At 38.9% G+C, this 21591-nt stretch overlaps 1 protein-coding gene across 5 annotated transcripts in view; it reads left to right on the plus strand.

The window, feature by feature from the left end:
- Positions 1–5822, plus strand: part of GRIK4 (glutamate ionotropic receptor kainate type subunit 4) — a 450925-nt gene extending 445103 nt beyond the window's left edge. For 2 of the 5 annotated variants that reach the window (XM_039839626.1, XM_039839627.1), the window contains exons 20-21: positions 1623–1741; positions 4949–5475. In XM_039839626.1, coding sequence (XP_039695560.1) covers positions 1623–1741; positions 4949–5305 — 476 coding nt within the window. In that variant the 3' untranslated portion in view covers positions 5306–5475. Of the gene's footprint in view, positions 1–1622; positions 1742–4948 lie in introns of all 5 variants that reach the window. The other 3 variants (XM_039839628.1, XM_039839629.1, XM_039839631.1) reach the window with 2 other exon arrangements.
- Positions 5823–21591: the final 15769 nt, after the last annotated feature.

Raw genomic sequence — 21591 nt, forward strand, 5'->3', positions numbered from 1 at the left:
TCAGCTAGAGAAACTAGTTCATCTTCGATGCTCAGATGCACATCCCAATACCCCAGTTCTCACCACCCTTAAACCTGTGGCTGGAGCATCTGCCTGCACACCCCAGCCAGATCCTTGGTGCGTTCCCTCTTAAGTGTCCTTGCTGTCTCCCTCAGCCCCAAGGATCTTTATATTTCTATGTTCAAAAATCTTCTGCCGAAATTGTCTCAGGTTAAAAGGACGAGTTTTTAAATGAACCCCAAGCACCTTCTGCCTCGAAGATAGATCTACTCTAAAATCTACATGCCTCCCCTTAGAATTGAGTTTTAAAATAATAAAATAGAGGCTCTCATTCACATAGGTACTCCAGAGTTGACTCCGTATACCTGCAGATCAGAGTGTATAGTCTGTTTGGCACAGTCATTATGTCAGCCCTTGGAGCTATGGTGGCAGATTATTATAGGCAGGCACTGCAGAGTTCTATGTTATTTTAAAACCAAAACAAAAAACTAGACATCCACTTGAGGCTTTGTGAGAGGAAACCCAAGGCATCTTGATATGCCTATTTAAGGCTCTTTTCCAGCTTTCCAAGGTGCAGAAAGTGGTGTCATATTTCTGCTCTGGAACCATGGCTCATTTCTTACTAATGTGTGAAGATGGCTTTCTTTAACACTAACATAGCAGCATGTCTGTCTCACAATGGTATTACTGATTGAACACTCAAATGCGTAAACATTCTGGAATAACACAAGACATAAGTGATTCTCTGGGCATCTTTCTGCATAAAAGATGCTTTTTAATTTATGATTGTGGCCCCCATGGAATCGTGGGCTTGTGTGTTTATGACACTCTCCTATAGTGTGGGTTTCTTAAATACCAAAAACAGTACCTAGTTATCACATTTAAACTCAAGGTTTAACACTGTGGAAATGAAACAACCATATTATTCTACAAATAATTATAGAGCATATACTATATGCCAAGTATCATGCTAGGCAATGAAGATCCAATCGGAAACTATGCTTGACTTCAAGTAACTTACAGTCATGTACAATGCTTCCAAAAATATCAACATGCAAACTAATTTTAGGCCTGGCTGGAAAAGAGTTACCTGTAAAATGTTTTTTAAAATACAGATTCCTGGGCCCCATGTCCAGAGATATGGATTCAATAGGTCTGGAGGAAGGACTAGAAATCTATTTTTCAAATTAGTATTTTAGTAATATGTTGACATAGATAGGTAAACATATTTTTCCTATCCATAATTTGTTTAAAACAATTGATCTATATTAGTAACATTAACTAAAATATGTATGAAACTGCTAGAATGTACAAGTATTTTGGTATCATGACCACATAGGCTAAATTAAAATTTTTCTGTGCCCTTTTCTAAAATGACCCTCACCTTCCACTCCGCAACACCTGTTTGGAAGCTTTTCACCAGTCTCCTCCACTTATGAGATCCCCTTCCCTTCTTTTACTCTGGCTGTGCTGCATTCTTTTCCAAAAGAATAGTTATATCTCTTCAAGGAATTTGTGTGCAGAACATCTACAATACTCAAGTTCTTGTCATTTAAGTGCCCTGTAGCATTTTTGGTATAATGATTATGTCTCCAGCTCTTTTACACAATTTTCTCTTACAGGACTAGGAATGGAGAATATTGGTGGAATCTTTGTGGTTCTTATTTGTGGCTTAATTGTGGCCATTTTTATGGCTATGCTGGAGTTTTTATGGACTCTCCGACACGCTGAAGCTACTGAGGTAAACCTCCGAAAGAGTATGACTTAAAGTGTTGACAGAAGGGGCAAAGTTTACAGGCTCATGAACCTATAAAAGTAATTTCAGACAACCTGTGAAATCCCACATGAGTATGGAGCACCAACAGAACAGACCTGAGCACAGAAGATCTGGGTCAATGTTTTATCACTTGTTAATTATGCAGCCACAGAAAGGGCATTTAACTTCTGGGTTTCAGATTCTTCTATGAAACAGTCCAACAAATAAGTATGTGAAAAATGTTTTATGAACAACAAAGTCTTATACAACTATAATTTAAAATGTTATTGTAAAGAAAAATAGGCAAAAGTACCAGGTTACTAATGGAAACAATGCCTTTAGTTCTTCCATCTTAAAGTATGTTTTTTTCTTACAAGTAAAGATGCTTAGAGATATCCCAAATTCAGGTGAGCCCAAGCCTTAGATCTTTCTTCTCAGGAATTGTAAATAAATTTAATTCCCAAACCTGTGGCTTAGAAATTGGGCTAATAAAAGTTTCACACAGAAACTTGAAGAGTCTGAGAAGATGACTTTATCCCATTCTACTTCCATTCTACCTCAGAAAAGGGGCAGAAATCCTTACATCCTAATTGCATTCCTTGGTTTTAAAATGCATTAGCCTCTATCTCAACTACCAATTCTGGATCTTCCTAAAACCTCCTTTACTAATTGATGCTGGATAAACAACTCCTAACAGTGCACAAGTGTACAGTGCCCTATATGTTTATGGAGTCCAGCCTTATATAGGGCCTCAATACCACACTGCCTGCCAGTCCTTTGATCCTTCAGCACTCAGCCTCTTCCTCATTTCCAACAGGACCTCATGCCATTATCTGCTCCTCATACTCCTTTGCTCCTTCATACATAGAGGTTAATTTTAACTTCCACATCACTGAGAAATCAAGAGTGACCAGTCCTAAATGAAAAACCCCACCTAAAAATTTACCCACAGCTAAAGCCACCCTTGTAGGTACAGCAGATGCTCCAGTCACCCTTCTATCTCTGCCTTTATCCATCTTTCCTCAGCTAATCTAGGATTAGCTTCTTTCTCCCCTTTAGTTTTTCTGCCTGCTCTCTCCCAAAAATCTAAAATTATACTCAAGTTTACTCTGTATTTTAAAATAATAGCAATATTACCATTGCTGTTGCCCTCTCTCTCTCCTTTCCCAAACCAATGTGATCTGCTTGCTTTAGTCTCCACTTCCTCACCTCCCATTCAGCCCTCAATCCAGGATTTCACCCCACCCCTGCACTGAAAGTTCTTGTCCCTATTAATGGACAAAACCAAAGAGAACACATTCGGCCTTATTGGACTTCGGTGTGTACCTTGACAAAGTGGACATTTTTTTTTTTCAGATGCTCTCTTCTCATTTGCCTTGCCTGGCACCAAGCTCTTTCGGTTTCCCTTCTACTTCTCTCTATAGCTTTACTGGCTTTCTATCTTTGTGCAGTCCTTAAATGAGTGCTATTTACTTATTTCTTATACTTACTACTTATAGAAAGAAAGACCCAGTTCCAGTGCTCCTTCCCCTGTGAGACCTTCCCTAACTCCCCTGCCTTCTTCCCTGTGCTGGAGGAGTTGGTTATTCCTCCTCCTTTCCAACACCATTGTAACCTGTGCAAAGAGTACTTATACACTATGGTGCAATTAGGAACTATGTATTTTATCTTTTTATTCCCACTGTAAGCATGTGCTTAGTACATAGGTGATAGTCAATAAATACATGTTGTTACATTCTTCTCACATGTAATAAGTTAGGAAGGTGTGTTTTAGCTAATATAGTCATTATTAGAAGCAAAGAGAAGTCATGTGACTTGCTTTGAGTCTTTGCTATTTAAAAACAATAGTTTGTATAGAATCCAGGTCTCAATTCTTAACTTGGGCTATATTCTTTTAGGCGATATTACCTTTTTGTACCTGCTTCAAGTAGAGGATCTGTACACATTTGGTTACTCTCCCATGAGCTCACCTATAGTCTGAAGGTACCTTGAAATATTCAGTGAGGACTCCCAATAGCTAAAATGAAGAATAGGAGCTACATTAGCCAGTTAATAGGACTGGAAGACTGGAAGAAGGAACATAAAAGAGCAGGGGCTTCTTCTGCCATCATGATCTGGGAAAGCATCCTTTCTAGCACAGGGTAGAGAACTAAACAGAGTATGCATGCTCTTTGGAGTAGATAAGCTTAGGTTCAAATTATGGGTCACGTATTTATTAGTCAAGTAATTTTCAGCAAGATATATAACCTCTGAGCCTCTATTTCCACATCTGTGAAATGGATACAATAGTAGCAGAAGCTGTAGCAGCGTCAGTAGCAGTGGTAGCAGTCCAGGTTCATGATTCTTCATCCATAATTCTGAAACCTAAAAAGCTTGGAAAGTTTTATAAGTTTGATGCAAATACATTTGGCAACAAAACTTGAATTGGCATAAAACTAATGTTTATGGTCTTTACCTTACTCAGTGTGAAGGTACATACATTTTGCTACAGAAATATTAATATATTTGAATATAGGATCTGCCCTAGACTCCATAGGGTGTGATATGTAATTATTGTATTACCTTCCTAAAATCCAAGATATTCTGAAACACAGCTGGACCCAAGGGTTTCATATCAGGATATTGTGGATGTGTGGGGGTAGTGTTGCTGGGGCTTTTGTTCTAGTTATTAGAATGAATCATCTCAGCTCTAACTGGTTGAGTAAAAGAAATGAGAATCTGGAGCCTAAAAACAAAACGTTGGTGGAGATACGGTAGTTTTTTCTAATACTTGAAAGAATGACATACAGTAGAGGGGTTATTTATTTAGTGGGCTTCAGGGTCCAAATTTAACTAGTATCAATGGATGAAAATAATCAAGGAAAGGAATTGTTAACTCAGTAGATAGAAGCAGTATTTAACAGAAATGTGAAAAAATGGTAGAGCCTCTTTCCCATGCTCTTTGAAGGTGTTCAAACAAAGACTGGGCAACCAGTTGGCAGAGTTGTTGAACATGATGGAATAGAGGGCATATGAATATTAAATGGAAGGTGGGAGTGAAGAGATGATTTGAGAGGCCTTCATATAATCTCTACACTCAAGATTATATCATTCTGTGACACGGCCCCCTAAGCGTCCACCAGAAAAGGCCCGCAGGGGACCCATGGGGACTGGTTCTAAGAGGTTGGGCTGTAACTTCTTCGTTTTCTCCAGGTGTCCGTCTGCCAGGAGATGGTGACCGAGCTGCGCAGCATCATACTGTGTCAGGACAGTGTCCACTCCCGCCGGCGCAGCGCTGGGGTGCCGCCCCTCCGCCCGCCTATCCCGGAGGAGCGACGACCCAGGGGCACAGCGACGCTCAGCAACGGCAAGCTGTGCGGAGCCGGGGAGCCCGACCAGCTGGCGCAGAGACTGGCCCAAGAGGCCGCCCTGGTGGCCCGCGGCTGCACACACATCCGGGTCTGCCCCGAGTGCCGCAGGTTTCAGGGCCTGCGGGCGCGGCCGTCGCCAGCCCGCAGCGAGGAGAGTCTGGAGTGGGAAAAAACCACCAACAGCAGCGAGCCTGAGTAGCCCTCACCGGACAGGATGCTCTGAGGCTAGATGGGGAGGCGGGAGGGCCGGGAGGGCCGGGAGGGCGCTGCTGTCTGTCCAGACCCCGGAATCGTACGGAGTCCACACTTCTCTCCGGATTTTGGATCCAGGAATTTTACAAAAGGATCAAATTGCTGACGCCCCCAGCCAGAGACAGCGCCCTGGTCCGGAAACTGGGTCCACCCAGGGACGTTGCACCCGAGTGGGGAAGGGACATTCTCCCTTCCGACCACAAAACCACAAGGACCCATCTTCAGTGGGCTTTTCCCTCCGGCCAAAATGATAGAATCTGGAGTGGGGTCCCTGCCCAGACAGGACCAATAAATTGGTAGAATCATCGGTGGAATTTCCCCTTAGGAGGGGGCCATTGTACCCTGGGTCTAGTTCTTACAGGAAAAAATAATAATAATTAATAATAATAATAATTAATAATAATAATAAACTCAACAGGGAAGTTTTTCTTTTCTGGATTTATATGTTTTTGTTAATTTTTTTCTTTTGTTTTCCCCTTTCTTTCCTTCCCCCCTTTTCTTCTTTGTAGTCTTCTCAATTCTATTCATTTATTTTGTTTATTTGGAGGGAGAGGCTGGGTTAGGGAATGGAAGTCTAAATAATACCTGATTCTTTTTCCTAAATTTTGGGACATGAGCGGCCAATGCATCAGATTTCAGGTGCTGAACTCTTTTTTCTGTGTGGTGACTGGGGGCATGAGTGTAGGAGAGGGTCTTGGGAAGAATAAGGTTGAGAGTCTCAAATAAAAGTCCATTAAAGTAATTTTTAAAATGCTAAAAACCAGTTAACTCATAGTTTACTCAAGACTTTGAAATTCCTAGGGTTTCAGGGGTTAATATGTCTTTTCTTTCTCTTTCCGATTTTCCTATTATTGGGTTTGATTTGATCTTTTCTGAATATGATCTCTGAAGAAAAGAGACAGGTCAGGAGAGCAGAGTGCACAATTTGGGCCCTTGTCTAAGAAACAGAGAGGGGAGATACAACTTCTCAAACTAGGGCCTTGGCTTCAGATGGAATGTGTTGTTCACAGAAGAGGAAGCAGGAGCCACCCTGTGTATGGGGTGCACATTTTGTCAGTTGCATCTCTTTTTAAACAAACTCAATAGCTGCCTGTGAAGCCAGGCCCCAAGGCTATCATGGATTGGGTTATTTCTTGCTACCAGTCATGAGACCTGGGTGCAAGTGTGTGTGTGTGTGTGTGTGTGTGTGCGCTTATTAAATGGCAAGACCTTAATGAATCAAGAATTTGCCATGTTCCTGGGAGAGAGGGGCGTCTCCTAGCCAATACACAGGCCTAGGAACTAGGAAGTCTTGAGTCCTAACCTCAACTTGGGTAGTAGCCCCATTGTGTGACTTTAGTAAAGCACTGAACTTCTCTTCCATTCACAAAATCAGAGTTATAGATGCTTTCAAGGCTCTTAGATGGCTAATAGTCACCACTCTGTTTGTCAGATGTTTGCAGGGTCCAGGGCACTCATCTGATGAAAGAGGCAAAGTTTTCAACAGCTGTTTGACCTTTGATTGCCTTTGCCAATTGGAAGCTTCATGCAAAGTTTTCATTTTCAGATAGAAAACAAATTCTATGCAATTTCTGATTGTAAACTTAAAAAAAATCACAGTGAGCGATAAATAAACAGCTGCTACCACCACCTCCACCACCATCTTGAATCAAATTGTCCTCGCATTGTTTCTGTTCTGAATGTACTAAAATAAAGACATCTTTGGAAGACGATGAGCTTAATTCTATGGTTTTGCTGTGTAGGTAGGTCAACATCCTCTTCATGCCAAGACAATTAGAGCTACCATTCTGGAGGTCAAATGGTACCCTGATTATTCCTATATCAGATGCCAGTTTTGTCCTAGGCTGACCTCTCAATTTTTTTTTTTCCTCTTTAACTGCTAATGACAGCCAGCTGTGCAGGGCATGAGTATTTTTTAAACCTTGCCTCAATCCTTGTGGAGAAACAGATTTGGTGAGAAGGGCACCTGGAGGCCTACTGACCACAGATCCCAATGGTGCCACACTACTCCAACCCACAGTTCCATCCCTTGCTTCTGACAATGTGGTCCCTACTGTCAGGTCACATTTGGGGTAAGAGGGTTGTTTTTTAAAAAACTCATTTTTATAAGCAGGATATCTTGATCAATAACAAACTTTTTAAGAATGGATTAGTGAAATAAATGTCTCCATGAATCATTTATAAAGTCTGTTCCTTTCACCGTGTGGACTAAAGATAAGACTGACAGCGCTAGACTATTTCTATTAGCTGCTGAGACCATCACTGCATCTCACTGAAGCTGGTGAGTGAATTTGCAACTAGCTAGTTCTCTTCCTTGGTTTGTCTCCATGTTTTATCTGTTAGTCATTGGCTTTCTTTTCCATTCTGTATTTTCTGTCTGACTCTGGATACTGTATAAAACAGTTTTGTTTTGTTTTGTTTTGTTTTTGTCTGTTTGTCTTTCTTTGACTGAAATATTTACAATAAAATAGAAACAAACCCTGCAATGTTAGTGATGGATGAAAGCTATTTTGGTTTGGAAAGAATTATTTGGTGTGCCTAATATCCAGGCACTCTAAAAGCAAATAAAAATATAAACCCACTTTGTGTCTTCCCCTCTACCTACCCTTCTCAATTCCTCTCTACACCACCCTCCCCACTCCTCTACCCCCTTTGGCACTCTCTTCAGATCCCACGAAAGTCTGGGTGGCTTCTTTCAATTGTAGTCCTGCAAGTCTGAGCCAGTTCCCCCCCAAACAGATACACATGTTAATGAAGTTCAGTATTTGTAAGGTTTTGTCCTCCTAACTGCACTTTCACAGAATAGTCATCTATTGATACCTAGGGTAACTCTAGTCAGATATCCACCCAGATTCCACTGGGAGCTTGAAGATTACATCAATTAAAATATAATACTTTGCTTTATTTCTTTTAATTGCCTTCCAAAGCCCCAATGGACACAAGATCTCTACCTTAGAACTCAGGTGGGGTGTAAGTTGAGCATGTAGATGGCTGAAAATCTTTTGGCTTCCTCTAATCCAATGCTCATATGAGAATATCCATCCTGGGAACTTGCCAACCAGCCCTCTTATTGGTTAGGTGAGACCTAAATAGCATGATAACAAATCTACCTGGGGCCACTCTGTGAAAGTTTATTAGTTTTGGATTCCAGGGAGTTTAATTTTCTTTTGGAATCCAAGGGGACTTCCCCATGGCGTAGGAGTCAAATACATGAGGCCAGAAAGGGTTCGGGCATTTCAGACTCGGCAGATTGGTTTGACTGAATCTTTGAGAGAACTGTTTGCGGCCAATGGGGTGTGTGAAGAAAGGTAAAATAGTCTGGAAATGATAAGGGAGATTTGATTCCCTGACTGGTTGTCAGCTCTCTTGGGGTAATAATAACAAAGAGGCCTGTTTGGAAAATTCAGAGAAGGAATCCTTTCATAAAGATTTTGCTTAAAGCTAGTGCTTCCTATGGGGACTTCTCAAAGAGAAAAATTAAACCTTTAGTTGCCACAGGCTATGAGTTCTTCCCAGTGCCTTTCTGTGAAAGGTGACTTTCTTCCTACGGGCAAGTCCCCCACCATTACTCAGACAGAGCACCCTTAGGGGCTGACAACCCAACCATCCTACAGTTTTGTTCCTCAAAGATGGTGATGTTATGCCTTCAGAAAACTCATCTCATAGGGGAAAACACATATATATATTATACATTTACATATATATATATATATATATATACACATATATATATACATATATAAAATTTATTGTTATTGTATGGCTTTCAGAGGAAAAACATCTCCAAGTTTTAGAACTGAAGGGTCAACGACCCCATTGTAATTTAAGGGCAACCAGGCAAGAGAAGCTCGTCATTACTGATAGAATATTATTGTTCAAATTTTATTAATTTCATACCAATTTATAGATCTGAAGAATGAATGGAAAAATACCAATATTGTTAGTATTAAGCATGTGGATGGCATGAGCATGTTATCACTGCACGAATAGCAGAACTAGTGCTGATATCAAGAAAGTAAGAAAGAAGTCTATGAAGGCAATATAGTGGAAAATAACCTCTCTGAACAAAAATGGCAGGAGAGTTGAGGCCCTAAAAAAGGGCATAAAGAAACGGAGCATATAATCTTCCCAAAAATTAACTAAGAGCATGTATATAAACAATTCAATGGCTGGGATTTACTGAAGTGTGTCAGGGAATTGGTGCATTATGACTGATGTGTCTGAGGATTTAACCTCATTAACAAGTTAGAAGTTTAGAGTCTGTATTACAAAGGATGAAGGTCAAACACATAAGCGTAATGATCCTCTTGCTAGAAAATTAGCTAAAAAATTCTGCCCACTTCTTGTACCCAATCTAATGTTCTCTCTTGACCCTGTCAAAAAAGTAAGAGGGGAACAGGGACTAAAGGACCTCTCATCCTGTTGGCACATTTTCATACATTGGTGAGTGACCTTAAGAAGGTATTTCTTTAGCACACAGCATCACATTAGATTCTGTGGAAAATTAAGAAGTAGTAGAAGAAAGGATACTCTCTTTTGGAAGATAAAACTTACCTGTAAGAAACAGTGAAAGTAAACCACAAAATATCAAAGTGCTGGACTGTATGATTTGGAATATAAAACATGTAAAAATTCAGAGAGGCTAAAGATTCTAGGTAGTTGAGATAGGCCTTAGTGGAGGAAGCAGGATTGTGTCTTGTGGTTGTTAAAAATATTTTTGAGAGAGTGGTGAACACACAATGCAATATACAAATAATGCATTATAGAATTGGACACACACACACAAAATTTTTTTGATGTGTAGAAAAACAAGATTTGCTTCATCTCCCTTGAGTGAAATATGGTTAATTCATGTTGATGAATTCAACATTCTGCTGATAAGAGATAACTTGTTGGTGGTGGTGGTGGTGGTTTTATTTTCACCCACAGTGGGTTTTTGGTGGTATTTTTTCCCCCCAGGATTCTGGCTCTCCTAATATGTTTCTTCTTATTTGCTGCCAACACTGATTAGAGATTTTCACCATTATCCCATCATTCATGAGCTTCTTTAAGTTGTATTAGTGGGATTAGCTTCAGGGACAAAAAGACTAGCCCTAAAGAATACAGAAAGACTAAGTAAAATAGCAATAAAGTAAGTGGTCCAAAGTAGATTAAGAGCTCTTTAAAAAAATTTTATTTTTGAATCACATAATTTTAAAATTGGATAGGAGTGTGAATACAGAATGACGGTGTGTAAACAATGCAAAAAATTAATACAAATCAAACCCCCAAATTTCTGATGTATAAGAACATTTAGAAAAGTTTTCCTTCTCAGTCCATTAAACCACCCTGTTCTTCATAGCATATGGAATAAGCCTGGAAAGTGATTCTACTTGGATTGTTCTAATTAGATTCTTAGTAGCTTCTTCATTAAAAATAACAGTATATAACTTCCATTTCAACATTATCTGTATTTCTATAGCAGGAAGTAAGCATAGAAAAACATTTTAAATCACTCAAATTTGGTCAAATGTGAAGGTCAAAGGAGAGAAGTCACAAGTAGGTGAATAGCACAGGGCAGTATTACCAGGAGCCTGTGCATGCCCACATGCTCAAATGTGACAGAGCTTTAAAAACTAGCTTAAAGAGGATCAGATAAAAAATAGTTCTGTACAGAGAGACTTAAAGTTATTTTTTGTTTGCTGCTCCCCGCTTCTTTTATATAAGCTAAACTGGCATGTATGGAGGAGAGGGGTACAGTTTGGCATAGACCTGCAGTTGCCTGTCAGTGGTCCTTATGTTCACTTCAAAAGAGAGAAGACAGTCTCCATTATTACTTCAGCCTTTCTCCTTGCTTCTAGATAACATTGCTGGGTTTAGTTTTCCAGCTTTTAGTGGCTTAGTTCTCACTTGAAAGGTCTTTGATGTAATTTATTTTTTAAGCCAAATATATATATAATGCATGAAATAAAGGTGTTTTTTTTTTTCCACTTCCAGCTGACTGATAAGATGCCTGAAGTGACTTCTTAAAACCTCTCCCTTCCATCCCCATCAGGTGCAAAATAAAGTTCCTATCATTAATAAGACCAGACAAAGCCACCTGCCTATACTGTTATTGAACACACTCAGCAAAAACAAAAGCAATGCAGCTCAACTTTTATTTACTTCATACTTAGCAACGGCCTTGTCCATTTCAGGCAGAAAATAATTTTCAGAAAGGTCAGATCATGAAATTGTTAAAATTTGAGTGATTAGGCAAGCCAATAAATTAAAGAATTCAGAAACAACATTTTTAGTCAGCTACCATATCTTTTGTTTTAAATAAAACAGTAGATTTGCCGAAGCTACTGTGATAGCCTGCTGAAATGTGAAAGGGTTAATGGATAATTAAAACCTGAAACTGGACAAAGGAAGTCTATACCTTAGGCCTAGTTTCTGGAACCCCTAACCGCATTCTGTTAATCATGAAACTTGTAACAATGAGCTCGTACGCTAACTGCCAGTTTTAGCCTGTGTAACCCTGCTTGCTTGTGTGGCATGAAAAATAATCAATTGTTTATAAGTTGAAAATTACTGTTTGGCCATTGCCCATGGGAACACTGGCTATTGCCCATGGGAACATGGGCAATCACTCATAGGAACATAACATTCTAACTACAGGCTTTCTGCTTCTGTACTCCCCGCTTGCACACCTGACCAGTGGGTTGACAGGTAGTGAATAGAAGAAAGATGGACCTTTGTGTTTAAGACAGAATGAGGAATGGGATTTAGGGCTTAAAAACCCTGTATCTTGGCATTTCGGGGCTGCTCCTTTGTACAGGACAGCTGCCGGCTAATAAACAGCCTTTAAGAGCATACTTGGTTTGGTCTATTCTATACAGGCCGCAACACTACCATTATTTCCAGAGGATTTAAAGCCCCCTCTGCAATCTAGCCCCTGCTGATCTTTCAACCTTCTCCTGACGCTTTTCTCATCTACATTTCATCTCACCCTGCAGTCAAACCACACCACTTGCTACTCTATACAGATCTTATTTCTCCCATGCTTTTCTTCTCTACCTTTGTTTTGGCAGTTTCCGCTCCTGGAAATGCCTTTCCTATTCATCTCTGCATGGCCAAAGCTTACCCATATTTAAGATCCTACTTAAATATCATCTCCTCTGTGAAGTCTTCAATGATCCCCATCCACAAAGGAGTAAGGAAATAAATTCTCTCTCTCTTGAACATTCCCAACCTTTCTGTATATGGCCCTTACCACTTTCTACATTGAATTAGATGTACTTGACACATATGCTGTTCCTTTTACCCACAGCTACCAGAGTATGGTCCTTAAAGTGCAGAGAAAATGCCTTTTTCCTCTTTTACTCTTTTACGGTGTGTAGGATTCCTTGCACATACTTGGTTCCCAAGACTGAGCGAAGCAAATTCACCTGAAGGCAAATATACATAAAAATACTACAGGTGTGAAACTGAGAGGCAAGAATATGCTAATATACCCTTTATTTAAAGCAACCGTGAATAGGACAACTTAATAATTTATACCAGCAAAAATACAATTTCACTTATTTTACTGGGCATGAACCTGGTAGGGACAGCAGGTTGATAATATTTGTATGCTGATGGAGAGCTGGCTTCAATTGCTAGGCATGAGAGAATGTTTTCTTCTGGTCATCTACATGTCTTCTATATAGGTTATAGGAATTCAGCCTCCCGACTCCCACACCTTCTCTCATATCCTCAAAAAGTGATTTCTGCTCCAAAATAAAATTAACAAAACATAGTTTATAGGTTATCCATTTCAATATAAGTCCATCAAGGTGATATTTGTTCAGAATGAATGCAAACTTACTTACCAAAATAATCAAAATTAACTTCAGTTTCCTCCTTACTCTCCAAGAAAACTGACAAAATTTCCCCTTGATGGCTTGCTTTTAAAATTTAAAAATACCATAACAGTTTGAAGGTCAATAAATTATAGCTCTAGCATGTGAACTTATTACCATACTGGGAAATCTGGCCAGTTTTGATGAGTTTAGAAAGAAGCTGCATTTTCCTAAGCATTAGTATTTAGATCAAAGAAAAAGGAAGGGAATGGAGAAAAGGAACCAGCATTTCTTCAATATCAGCTACATGCCAAACACACTACAAACATTTGTTTATTTAATACACATGATAGCAATCTTGGTGAAATATTACCATGTTCAGGAGAGAAAACGAAGGCTTCCAGTAGTTAAATAACATGTTCAAAGTTCCACAGCTAGTAAGAGACAAAGTTGTAACAGAGAAAGGCAAAGATTCAAACCCAGTTCTCTCTGTCTCCCTTGCCAGGATATTGTTCGCTGTGTCAAACCACCTAATCCTTCTGGGGGCATTGCTCCAGAAAGGATAGAACATTAACAGGGTTCCACATGTACTTAATTTTTATTAGCTAAGACTCTTGCTTTTTGTTGTTGAAGAAGATAAATCATTTTTATTCTGTAACTTTGTTCACCCCTAATATTTTGCATTAGTTTTGAAACAACCTACTTCCGTAAATGCTCAGATATCATCAGAGTTGCTAAATATATTACTCAAGAGATGGAATTTTACTACAAGAAATTTTTTATTAGGTTCCCTGACAATGTTTCTTACTAATGACAATGAAGATTGATAGTTTTAATATAGCACACTTTGATGAACCAGAACAATCACTTAAAGATGTAAGCATCTAGCCTTTCTATGTTTTCTTCCAGAGGAAGAGAGTCCTGTTCAGTGATCAGAGATAACAATCTAAATGAGGGAAAGTATATGTAAGGCCCTTAGAGATCTAGCAGTTTGCCACTTAGACTTCTAAATCTGGAAGGGCTCTCTAGTAGTCAGTCCTTCTTTTTCGTTAATATCCCTACCATTAGGATTATATCCAAGATATTATGCCCAAATCATTTCAATTCAAATCAATGTACCAATTCAAATCAATAAACCTTTATTAAATGCTATATTTGCATTGCTGAGGAGGACGAAAGGTTTATGGATACAACTGAGGTTTAGGGGTATATTCTGTGATACAGAATATAGATCAATAAAAGGAAAAACTAAACAAAGCAATGAGTTTCCTATCACTGTGCAAGTTAATGACATCAGAGATACCTTTGCAAATTAAGTATATCAGAGAAGATACTTATATTTTATGGAAAGTCAGAATAGGTGACCTATTATGATGATGACTATAGAGGAGTAATAATAATAATAATAATAATAATAATAATAGCAGCTAACTTTTCTCATATATTTAATAATCATGAAATAATATATTCTGTGTTTTGTATATGCTATTTTTATATTCAGAACAAGTAGATTATTTTCCTCATGCTACAGAAAAGTAAACTATATTACTTTGCCAACATCAATTTAAAAGCCAATTGCAGAACTAGGATTTGAACATAGCTGCCTAGCTCCAAAGTCTACTATTTTTAGTGAAGTCATTTTCATTCCAATCTTGAGATCTCATGATTGTCAGGTAGGGAGCTTACCTTCAAAGTATCATTCTTTTAAACATATCCTCTGTTAAAGAGACAAATGTACATAACCATGATACAAGAGGAAAACAATATATAACACAAAACATTACTATCTTGTTGAAGAGATATAAAATGCATAGTTACAAAATAATAGAATAATTTAATTAATAATGAAGGACATGATTACAAAAGATATAAGTACTTTTGTAATCAACTAATAGAATTTATATTCAGCAACTATTTACTATTACATAGTCAAAAAAATTTCCTTCAACATCTATTCTTTGTATAGTTTTGTCCTAGATACTGAAGGATACATAACATAAGGCATTTAAAACTGAAGGAATTCACTTGTTCGATCACTAATTTTGCCATGAATCTTAATATGGTTTCGTGACATTTCTGTTATTGTATTGCCATTTAACTTATACTTTAAGGCTTATTTTTTATAATTAATAAAGTAATACATATACATGATAGAAAATTTGGAAAATCCAAAAAGTAGAAGAAAAATAAAATATCCCAACTGTCAGTATCTAAAGATATTCATTATTAACATTTTATCTCCTAGTCATTTTTATTTGGCTTTGAATCTTTGTGATCTTACTGTATGCTCCTACACTATTATGTAACTTTATCTCCATACACTTTGAGTTTATCCAACAAGATTTTGAGCTACTGGAAGACAGAAATTAAGTACCACACTTCCCTGGAGTACCTATGAACAAGCCATATACAGTGCTCTCAGTGTAGTAGGTGCTGGAATAATGAGTGGATTAATTGTTGATTTATTTTAAATAAAAAATATAAAACAAGGTTCTTGTCCTTGAGATATTTATGATCCGTGTTAAAAGTCAAGTTTAATTGCATGAAGAATTCCAACCTAAGTCAATGCTAAATGAGTAATTATAGGATACTTCTTAGACAAAAGTAATATGTGGTAAGAAAAGATGGCCTGGGAAATACCTTAATGATAGCATGGAAGCATCTGAGATTATTTTTTTCTGATCATCCAATAAGACCCCAATAGAAATGGGTTGGCTCCTGTCGGTGCCAAGCGGGCTCTCCAACAACTGTCTGAGAGATCCACTGAAGTTTATACAAGCATCTCTTTGTATGAGGGAAATTACCCAGCTAGAGTTTCTGCTCAACTCTGGGACATAGAGGGAATTTTAAGCTACATAGCCATGCCATGGATACCTTTCTCCAGTGGTAAACTTATGAGAAAGGGTTTCAAAACTTTTTATAGTTCTTTCTCTCTTTTAAGTTCATCAGCTCAGGTAAAAGAGCTGAAAACATACTTATTCTCTACTGCCTAGTGTTATGGCGCGAACAATTCTAAGACCCATGGAGCCAATTGAGATTAATTATGAGCCTTTATTAGCCAGCCGGCAACTGACTCTCTACCGCGCAGGGTTAGAGGAGATCAGCCTGAGCTTCCCGAGGAGGCAGTTTATAAGATCTACTACTACATCTTTGAATGAACAGATTACAAGAAGCAGAAGTTAGTCGTTAACTTTTTGTACACAGACAAAGGTATTCGGGGAACTCTCAGATCAACAGGGCCTAATAGACAGTTTTATCATCTTCACCTTGGAATGTTGCGCTTCTACCTGGGGCTGGCACCTGGAGATATCACCTCTCTGTAACTGAGTTACTACTCTCCCTAGGGGCTGGCGCCTGGAGATACTACCTCCCTGAGACTGGAGAATTTCTACTTTTACACCTAGTATCTGGTAATTGTGGTCTCAGGGCCGCCATCATACAGCTTGTGTTGAAGTATATTGGAACTGAGTAACGTGTCTTGGTTCCAATGGGAAGCATCTGTGAGACACTCCAGAAACCCCCAGGCTTCTCATATGGCCTGAATTTAATTAATAGCCCACAGCTAATCAATAGGGGCATAGCAATCAGGTAGATGTATGTAGGGCTGGACTTGAAGGGTTTCAAGTTATCATATTGGGGAATTACCAGAGTATAAAGAAATGTATATCAACCTGCATTTGGCATGCTGCAGCTAAGGCTGTGGCAGCTTGTCTGACAGGATGCTTGCTCCTGTAACAATTCTTTTAATTCCAGATGAAATGAAAAGTCCCTCTTTAGTAGCATTAAGGCTCTAATTTTATTTCTCATTATTAAACCATGAAGTTAGTTGAAATATTTAAATTAAGCAAAATGAAGAGATTTATGAGCAAATTGGAGTCTAGATGAAAAATTGAAGACTAATCTCCAAAGATTAAGACACAATAACCGCACTATTGAAAAAAAAAAAAAAAGCAAATCTCAGTGTAAACAGAAGAAAATGTTCTTTCTTATTTATCTCAAAAAACCAACTCTTTAAAATTGAGTTTTTAGATGATTTCATGCTTGGTAATACCCACATGATTTGAGAAATGTTGGAATAAGACTTAAATAGTATTTTAGTCTCCATGTAGAACTAGAGAAGTATGTAGGACTGATAGCCCTAAACAGTCTCCTGTGGGGAAAGGATATTGTAATGAGAGCAACATGAATTATTTTAGATCCCTCTTGCCCTAAAGACAAAACCCTGCTGGGTGACCAGGATCAGAGATTAAATTTGTTTGATTTTTCAGTTTCTCCCCTGAGACATCACTAAGGGGCCATTTTGCCAGAGGCAAGGATGTTTCTAGCCAGCTAAGTGTCCATGGGTAAGTGACAAGGCTGAGACCCCATTCAAATCTTTATCAGAGGCTGTCTTCTTGGAGGAATGCTGTTGCAGGAGCAAACTGGTAATGGTAACTGAGAGAAGAAAAGTTCCACAGGCAGCCACTTAAGCCAGTCACCAATCATTGAAAGCATTTTAATTTACCAAAAAGTGTCTTTGGGATGAATAATCATAATCCCAACTATTGGAGAAGCAGTTACTTTAAGAGCAGCGAAAACAAAAGTTGTTCCCTGGGGGCTTTCAGAAAAAAATCCATTCCCTTCAAAGCCAAGGCTTGAACACCAAGGCTTGCCCTGAAGTTAGGTGGTATGATTTGGAGGTTAGTATTAATTACTACAAGGTTACAACTGTCCTCAAATACTGCATCTCCCTCATTAACCTGCCATGCCATGATACCTGAAATTGTCAATGAAGTGATTTCTTTGGGTTAAGGAAGTATAATACTGAGTTAATCAGTGTAAGTCAACTGTTACCCAGTAGCAGAGGCAAGACCAGGGAGAGGTCAACTTTTATGAAGGTTATGGAGGTTCAAGTAAGGTTTGGTGCCAGCAGACCTACCTCCTAGGATTCTGGGGGCCAGATGGTCTCAGAGACAGAACGGTAGGGGCAGGGAAGGAAGAAAACTAATATTTCTTTATTCTATCATGTTCCAGGCAGTATACTAAGTGCTTTTACATAAATTATCATATTGAATCTTCACAGTATCTTTCTAAGACAGTCATTCTCACCTTCATTTTAGAGCTGAAGAGTTGGCGGCTCAGGGAGTTGAAGTAATTTGCTCAAGTTCACAAACTTCTTCCAGATGGCTGTGAACTCAAGTTTTCTGGCTTCAAAGATCATGTTCTTTCTGTAACGTCACGCTGAGTCCCTGGAAATTAAGGAATAGGGGGTTTATTTCACAATTGGGTCAACCAGGATTCTCCTGCTCCAGCAGCTTATATAGGAAATTGTAAGAAATCCCACCGTTTCTCTTAATAAACTATTCCAAAATTAGAAGGGATGTAGAATCTCTATGTGAGAAGGGGAGACTAGATTGATACCCAGGTTTCTGTTTTCTCAAACTTTACATTCTCCTTGGAGTGTAAAGCTTGAGAAAACAAATCACTATTGCTGCCACCTTTGTCTTCAAGGTCACTTTGAACTGTTTCACAAATCAGACTCAAGTGGACTTAGAATTCTTTAATTCTCTATAGTAGTGATAAAGGCCATCGTTTGCAAAATTCTTAACCTTTTTAGTAAACCTAGTTAAGTCATTGTTTTCCTTTATTTGAAGAAAGACCCTCTCCCACAGACTTAAATAATTACCTTGAAACTGGTGACTCAGGTCCTCTGGCTATTGATAAGGATTATTGAAATTCAGCATTCTCCTTGGCCTATTATGAGGTAGGAATGGCTTTAGGCCAAAACTGGGCACTTAGTCAGAGAAGAGAGAGGACCTTTAACCCAAGTTTTTTTTTTCTTTTATGAAATATATTAACCAAACCTGTTTTTCTTTACCGGCTTATTAGGCAAATCAATTATAGAAACGTAACTAGATATATGATTCATGTAACAAGTTTGTATTTTCACTTTTCCTTGTCTAGGGACAGAGGTGGCACTTTGGTAGGAAACCCAAGACCCTGTCCTAACTAAGGCAGAGAGAGAAAGAGCTCCATGAAACTCCAATAGACAGGGACTACAACCCTCCTCAGCAGGAAGCAGATACAGAAGAGACCTCCCATCCCTCAACAGCCATACTAATAAAAAGGGGTTCATAGCGCTTAGAAAAGGGTTAGGCAGGAAAGTTAGATAGGGGATTTCAGGTCTGCTCGCAAAAACACTGAGATCATCCTGTTCTAGAAAAGGTCCTCTCTAGTATGACCACAATTAAGCAAGCCAGAAGGCATTTTGGGGCTAAAAGTAACTCCTACAAGGAAACAAGTAAGCAGATAATTGGGTACTAGTTTCAGCCAGTCACTCGTACCTGTGCAATGAAGACCTCAAAGACCTTCAATTTTCCTGAGCCTCATTATACCATCATTATATGATTCATGTGCCCAGAAGTTAATTAATATCATTATAACAGACTGAATTCTGGGAATGAACATGCTCAGAAAGGAAATGATGAGTTACTGGATCCTGTCATTCTTAGTCGTCAATCTGTTATGGCGCGAATGTTTCTAAGACCCACGGAGCCAATTGAGATTAATTCTGAGCCTTTATTAGCCGGCCAGCGACTGACTCTCTACCACGCAGGGTTAGAGGAGATCAGCCCCGGGGTTTGAGAGTGAGGCAGTTATAAAGCCTAGAACAAGCAAGCAGATTACAGAAGCAGAAGTTGGCTTAGCACAATACATCACCTAGTACCACACCCTGGTTAACAAGTAAGTGGATTACAGAAGCAGACATTGGCCATCTTCATATCTTATACAATACACCTCCTAAACCACACTCAAGCAAGTAGGACAACTTCTGGTATCTAAAGATATTTCTTTCCTGTAGCCAACTTAGCTAGTTGGCTCACTTGAAAATTTTCCATCCTTGAACAAATCAAGAAAGCCTACTCCTCTAGGAAAAGTTGCCACCCACAGCAAATAGGAATAAGACCCCCAAAGACTTTGTTACTGTGCCATTTAAGCCTTTTGAGACTTTTGAGCCACTCTTCTTTTGCTCGGCCCACTTCCACGTCTGGAAGTGTACTGCTGCTTTACTTTTCCTTCTAATAAAGCTATTCTTTTCTGCTGTATTTTGGTGTCTTACTCAAATCTTTGTTCGAGACATCAAGAGCCTAGATAATGTGCCACATGGGGAACCCCACTCTCCAGTAACAGTAGAGCTGCAACAAAGGCAAATGATGATACAACATTAAACTGAAGGCTTGGAGAAAACAAAGTAAAAATAAACACAAATCAAGAGGCAACTAATTAATGGGACTCAGGAATTGTGGCTGCTCCCCAGAGCATGGTCCATCCTCACAGGGTACCAAGATTCAAACCTGCTTCTGTGTGGTGGAGTCCAAATCCTCCACACCACTTCAAGTTACTGGGGACATCCTAAAGCATATCTAAGGAAGCTCACTCAGCCCACTGGCAGCTTTCAAATTTCTAAGCGACTACTTTCCTCCTGCAAGTGGGAACCAATCTTGATTTATTTATTTATTGTTAATGCCAAATTCATAACCTAAACTGAATAGAAAAATATAAGTAGCACAAGGAACAGGGAAGAACTTTTTATAATTTTTTAAAATATGACTACCAGTGACATTTTTATTTTAAATACAACTTGCTTAAAGCACGGGCAGCAACTGATCTTGTTATAGCCGCCAGCCCCCGAAAGACACACGGACCACCAGAAATCAGTGAGTTATAGGAAACACACTCTTTATTCAGCCAGCTGGGTCTGCCAGGGGTACGCAGACCTCAAATTAAGCAGCCCAGAAATGTAGAGGTACAGGGTTTCCAAGCCCTAAATCCCATTCCTCATTCTGTCTTAAACACAAAGGTCTATTTTTCTCCTATTCACTACCTGTCAACCCACAGGTCGGTTGTACAAGCGGGGGTACAGAAGCAGAAAGCTTATTGTTAGAATGCTATGTTCCCATGGGTGATAGCCTATGTTCCCATGGGCGATAGCCTATGTTCCCATGGGCAATAGCCAAGCAGTAATTTTCCAGCCAGCACAATCTCTTTGACCGCAGTCACCGGGACCTTATTGAAAAAGTTCTTCTCAGGCATTCCCCACTTTATTTAGAACAAGGCTATGTTTTCACAGAGCTACCAAGTCAGCTGTTTTTCAAACAGTTGAAGACCTTCAAAACAGTAATTAAGTGATATTTTATACCCATCACATAGGCAAAGTAAACAAATAAAAATCTGATGATACCAAGGGCTGGTGAGAATGTAGGGTAAAAGAAAGTCTCATACATTCACTGCTAGTAGGAGTGTAAACTGGAAAACAATTTTGTAATATCTAGTAAGGGTAAAGACAAAGAATATCTTATGATTCATCAATTTCATATCTTAGCATATACTTTAGAAAAAAATTTGCAAATGTTTAAAGTAGACATGAACAAGAATATTCACTACAGCAGTT

This window comes from Pteropus medius, unplaced genomic scaffold (genome assembly GCF_902729225.1).
Source record: "Pteropus medius unplaced genomic scaffold, Ma_sr-lr_union100, whole genome shotgun sequence".
Classification (NCBI taxonomy): domain Eukaryota; kingdom Metazoa; phylum Chordata; class Mammalia; order Chiroptera; family Pteropodidae; genus Pteropus; species Pteropus medius.